The following is a 6,508-nucleotide window of genomic DNA, read 5'->3' as shown; positions in this document are numbered from 1 at the left end:
GGACCGAAGTTCGTTTTGAGAGCTTAACCGCCTACGATCTTGCTCTTGGTTTTGTGGGGGAGAGCGTAATCGTGTCCGGCGAGTTCATAGGAGAGGTATTTATAGATATTGAGAGTGTATCCTTGCCCACCACGCGTGTAAAGGGTATCCCAAACGAGGGTGGAGATCGGGTAACATGTGAGAACCGGCCCTCATAGGTCCGGCCAGTAATGATGTGGAGTGTCGGTCAGATAAGTAGCTTCTGGGCCGTGACCAGTGGTTGACGGCCAAGATATGTGCAAGTACACCTTTAGTCATGATTGCTTCTGGAAGGGGTATCTGAGTCACTTTCCTAGAGTAGTTCGCGTGATACTGCGACCTGTTAGTAGCGTTCTATTAGCTCATGGATGCGACCTGGATCCACAGGTCGATGTGTCATTTCCACCATGTTATGCGCGTGCTGGATAGAGAATATCACTCCCCTACAAGTAGTGAGAAAGTTTCAAGTGTTGTTCTATTAAATTATTGAACCAAAGTCATCGAGTGCGCAGTTGCGGAATCTTCTCATCAGTTGGTTATAAAACCAGCCTCTTCCTTTCTGGCAATGAATATAAGCAATGCCATAAAACTTGTCTCCATAGTTGTTTTGTTTATTTTCTGGCAGAACGGTGGATAAAGTTGGTGGATTCATTTTTTTTTTGTAGTTTTGTCTACACTTTGAAGTTTGTACAACTGCCGCTATTAGAAAGCATAATCCACACATGCTTAACCTGGCTAGCCACCTGGGTCACCCTAAAGTTTTTATGGTCTGAGAGCATCTCTAGGTGGTGGTAGTATTTCTTTCAAATTTGAAGGCAAAATTTGGAGAAATTGGACGTAAATTTTGACCAACTCTAAGTGGTTGCAAATATCATTGGCAAATTTGGAATAGGGGTACCTTGCACGACATTGATACTGTCGCGTGACATTACAACTGTCGCCCCCAAGTTGAAAAAAAAACCTCACGTGACATTCCCACTATCGCACTAAATTGAAAAAGTTAAAAAAAAAAAAACTCGTGCGACATTAGCAATGGCGCGGGTGACAGTACCACTGGCGCATGGTGCTGGTCAAAGTAAAAAAAAAAATTTGTGGCAGCATTTGCAATGGCGCGCGACATTACCACTGTCGCTCCGCATCTGCATCCGAAAATGCCAAATTTGCGAATAAGAATGCGGTTGGACAGGCGACCGAATTTGCTTCCACCTAGAGTTGGAATTCCGTGAAATTCTGAGTTTTGAAAGCAAATTTGAAAAATTTGGGAGGTGATACTACCACCTAGAGATGCTCTGTGCTAGCCGAAAGCCTCTCCACCATATGTTGGCATTATATTTCAACTTTTTTCCACGAATTTGGAGAGAAAATTAAATCTCACTTGCAAATCATATCGATGCTATTAGCTGGTAATTGTTTTATGGGTGTTTTAGGATTTGATCTTATTATTAGTTGGTTTATTAGGCTTTGGTCCTGAAAAAACTTAAATAGTAGTCTTTAGTCCTATTTCCGGTACTTGTTTGACTGAAGTGCCAGTAGAACTAAAGACTAATATTTAAGTTTTTCTAAACCAAAACCAAAGCCTAATTATCAACTAATAACTAATAGTATGACCAAATTAAATCCTAAAAACCTCTTGCTTCCCAAGGACAATTGTACTGCAATAATAAGGATATAACAATCAAAGATCTCTATTAATTGATGAATTGTTCCACTACAGAATAAGCTATAGTTAACAATGATTTGGTGATTTACACACCCTGAGCTTTGAGATCGAAACAGACTTGCTAACTAGCTCATTGATCGGCCATCGTATTAACATTTATTTTGTGCATTCGACAGTACAATAACACCAGTTTGGGGGATAACCTACACATTGGGTAGGGTCAACCCAACCATACTTGGCATAACATCTTTCGACGCATTTCTTAGGAGTGCATATTTCTTTAAGATCTATGGTATCTATGCACAAATCTCCTTCCACACCTGCCAAATCAACACCATAGTATTTAGTATCACCTTGGAGAGTTGGGGAATGGGGATGCTCTTGTTGATTAGCACAAGATGATAAGCAAGTGTGTACTGTTGGACGCTTATCTTTCATATAGCTTTCCGATAACAATTGAATTTTATGGATTAAAAGGAGTAAGATCCCTGCGTTTATTGAATTAGCTTAGAACAAAGTATTTAGAATATTTTTTCAAAAAATTGAGCCATATCAACGTATATCCGAACTTCTATAAGGATTACTGTTCGACACAATAAACTATAGAACTAGCCATTTGGCCCGGCCTATGGCCGGACTTGTTACATAGATAGCTAATGACTTAAAAGCTTAAAGTCCACTTGAATAAATAATATATGTATATTGATGGCTAATAATTCACTACATACTTTGTTTGAAGGGTTTATGTTTTTCTATTTTTTTTAAGAGATTGCAATCAAAATACTATATACACACAATACTTGTATAGATGAAAAAATTCCGATTAAAAAATAAAATATCTCGTCCTCACTTGGCATGCAAAAAAACACCAACAAAAAGAATAATGGATTACATGCATGAGTAAATAAACCTATATTAATGGTACATCGTTGGCATATATTCAGGGTTTAACTAAGAATAGGGAGGCATGTTGTCTTGGATTGCGGGAGCAAGAGCATGTCATCACTTTTCGGTAGAACTCTTTCAAAGTCTTAAAATCAAATAACACATCAACAACCATAGGCAATACCACCATCTTGGCAATCACTTTCTTTATGACCAATTTCCTTAAGACCAACGTTGCATGCCTACATATGGTTTACATTGCCAAAAACTTCAAGCTACTTGACTACTTCGACTAAATCATGGAACCATGAAATGTAATTAAAATGATCTACTATGAAGTTGATTAACACTTCGACTAAATCATGGAACCATGAAATGTAATTAAAATGATCTACTATGAAGTTGATTGATGTTAATTTAATTTGTATTCAAATTTACATGTGCAACGATTTGGAATATAGATTAGCCAAGAGTGATGAAATCAATGCGAACTTGATTACAATCTGACACAATTGAATGCAACTTATTGCAACCTTAGGCAGACCCATAAATGATACTCTGTGAAATGTCATATATTCTTCCTCTTAATTACAGTCTTACATCAGTTTACTCTGCAGGCAGTAAACTACAACCAAGATATGGGCCATATACTACAAATCCATCATCGTTGTGAACACCCAACCTTCCTAGATGATCTGCTGCTTTGTTTATTTCTATGTGAACATTCTTGTAAGTAACCTCCTCCAAGAAGAAAGTAAACATAACATATAAAGTATAAAGTGCTTTGTATGCATGGCTGCTTCTACAAAAGATTAAGAAAAAAACTTTGGTACAAATATTAACACATTTGTATGTGGGTATGTCTTTTTCATACAGTCAACAACATCAACTTCAACGAAGCATTTGCATACATTTAGTAACATTAAATTCAACAAAGCATTTGCATCCAATGGCACGTTCAAGATTGAAAGAAACCATAACACCAAAGTTGTCAGGCATGTAAAAGTCTCCTCCACCAATGCCGTAACCACCACCAAGGACTTTCTGGCCAGTTTTAAGATCCAACTTTGCAATGAACTCTTTCGTTGTCTCTGCCCAATATATGAAGGTCCACTTACACATTTATCATGAGACAAAAGGCAAAAAATATAAAATAAACTCTGGAAGAAAAGAAAGTTTAAAGAAACAGTGCATGCTCAGAAATAGCAGCCAAGATGTCAAGACATTTCTCCTTGATTGGGCTTCTACAAGTGCTCTGTTTCGAGGATTGAAATCCCAAGGCAGTGTCTTTAAGTGGAGCTCCAATATGTTGAAACAATCATAACTGGGACTTTATTGTTTACCTTACTGCCTTGCTAAGGAACATGACACATAGTGGGCTAAGAGGTATGAGCCTAGCTGAGATGTCTTAGTTATCAATATAGATTCCTTAAGACCCTTTTGTTGATTGTTACTTATCTATTATTACCAATCAACAAATTGATCTGGTTCTAGGTAGAGACATCTTAGCATTTTGGCCCCTAGAGACCAAATCCCATTGTCTTGACCACATGTATTTGGTAATTTATGACATTTCTCTTCAGGTCATACTTTTTTAAGAATTGGAAAGAACATATTTGGCTTACCAATTCTGCCAATTTTTACAAATCCTTCTCGAATAGTTTTTTCACTATCCTGTAGTTTATATTGAACATTGGCCAAGTAGCACTAAAATCCCTTTATCATCATCTGCATCTACCTTTTCTAAATAACCAAAAAATCTGCAATTTTGAAGATAAATTTAAACCCTCCAACCTTTTATATCAGATTTCAATCAATTTAAATTTAAACCCTCGATCAAGTCCTCAACCAAACAGGTATATAGTTCTCTACTATTATGCACAATATAATTTCAACTAAATCTCCACATTTTAGATCTAAAAAGATTACTTAAAATGATAAGATACATAGCCCGCTGATATTATATGACTCAAATTAAGATGGCAGTGAGAGGTCTAAGAGATCAACATAATAAGTCACAAATGAAAAGAGCAAGGAGATGCATAAGGAATGGGCTATAAGAAGTACTTGCCTCAGTAATAGGGAATTCCAAAGTTTGTTTGGCTACTAACTTTATAGCAACCTCAGAACTGCATCAACCATGCTAAATTCTTTATTTCGAGAAGGTCCAATCATCCTATTGTAAGCAAGGTACCACCATGGAACATCACCCAAAAAGAAAACACAATTAGGTAAGTTAACATTTTCTTGAAAATTGGAGGTTCTTTAAATATGTATGATGAACATGAATAATTGCTAAAATGAACCAAAATTATACATAACCACTCTTAGGTTGTTTGAAATGACCATGAATTGACCCTTCCTCAACGATAAGCACTACTGTCTTTTTATCGTGGTGGACAATGGGGTGTAAAGAAAGATCCTGAAGAACCTTTTCTAAAGTAGGAACCACTTCCGCATCTTGCATTTGACCTAACGCAAACACTGCCTCATTTACGCTAACGAAAAAAATAACTATATAGTAAAAAGAAGATCTAACAATTGATTTACGGGATTTACGCCCTTCTCATCGTTTCAATTTATTATCCATCTTTCTTGGCTTCCCACACTGTCCAAACATAGGAAAAGTGTCTTTTCTTGTGTAATCTAACAGGGGTGCCAGGCTTAACCTACAAACAGAAAGATGATCAAATCATGATTGCACACATGTATTTTTCTTCTTAATGAAACTTTGAATTCAGAAAGAGTATATCTGATTAACCTACCTTTCCTTTGTTGTTGTGTTTAGTTTTTTTCCAACAAAGAAGTCTATTACAACCACCAGCATTTGTCCTCAATTCATATCCCCTGCAGAGAAACACAACAAATTATTACAATTGTAATTTAACATTTGAAATCAGGTTTAATCTTAAGATAGGCAAGTTGTTGAATACCGCTAATTACAACCATAGGAGCAGTTGGTATATTCATCAAGAGACACAACAGAAGAAAGTCTATTTACCACACTAATCTCCAACTAAATCTAACCACGCCCTTTCCCTCAACAAACACCCTCGAAGAAAAATCTTACAAAATCACACAATAGACATAATATAGTTCACATGCATGTATGATCATTAAAATAAAAAACTACTCACATGTTCTCCTTGTCAAAATTGCCTACATAACCTCTGTTGTGCAACAAACTTGGAGACATGGGATAGCGCTAAAATCTTTGACTAGTCTGCTCCTTCTGGTGACTCCTAATTTCATTGACCACCAGTTTCTCCTCTTTTCGGTAATGGTAAGCCAATGGTGTCAAGATGTTCCGGTGGTGTAGTCCCCCGAGCCGTCTGAGCTTCATATCAAATCCGTCTTTACCAAGTTTATTCATGTCCCTCATTCTCTTCACCACCACAGCTACTCCATTTGTCATCACTGCTTTATACGCCGATCCTAAACTGCCATTCCCCAACACCTCAGCTACAACCTTCATCAAATCTGGCAGGCCAAAAAGACCTCTCTCCTCATTTACCACGATGAGATCCCCAGCCCCATCCCCAGCCCCTTACCACTCTGTGACCCTTTTCGACTGGATGTTATACCTCTGTTGGAAATTGTGGCCGACTCAACTTCCTTGCTGGTTGAAGCCGGTGGTGGCATGTGCTACTCTATTGGCTCATGGAAATTCCCTTCTTCTCTTAACCACAATAATTGTTGCCACGGCTAGAGTAAGAATCACTAAAACCAAGGTCACAATTGCGGCTGTTACACTCGCTTCATCTTTTAACGATGGAGGTGCCTGTTCTAGTAACTGTGCTAATTCTGGTGGTGCCGTTGGTGGGACTACTTTACATTCCACACTCAACGGTTTCCCACAAAGGCCAAGATTGCCTAGAAAGGAACTTGCATTGAATTTAGATAAACCCCGACCGAATTTGGCCCTCCAAATTGTTATTAGAAAAA

General features: G+C 37.7%; 1 protein-coding gene across 1 annotated transcript; it reads right to left on the bottom strand.

Annotated features, from left to right (window-relative positions):
* Positions 1–5,681: 5,681 nt before the first annotated feature.
* On the bottom strand, positions 5,682–6,086 carry LOC147474663 (pollen receptor-like kinase 3). The gene has a single exon (XM_086584532.1). The coding sequence runs from the start codon at positions 6,036–6,038 to the stop codon at positions 5,769–5,771; it is 270 nt and encodes an 89-aa protein (XP_086440658.1). The 5' UTR covers positions 6,039–6,086; the 3' UTR covers positions 5,682–5,768.
* Between the last annotated feature and the right edge of the window lie 422 nt (positions 6,087–6,508).

The sequence above is a fragment of the Coptis chinensis genome, chromosome 9 (assembly GCF_015680905.1).
Source record: "Coptis chinensis isolate HL-2020 chromosome 9, ASM1568090v1, whole genome shotgun sequence".
NCBI lineage: Eukaryota > Viridiplantae > Streptophyta > Magnoliopsida > Ranunculales > Ranunculaceae > Coptis > Coptis chinensis.
Note: the sequence above shows the minus strand (reverse complement) of the source record. Positions and strands in the feature narration are given on the sequence as shown.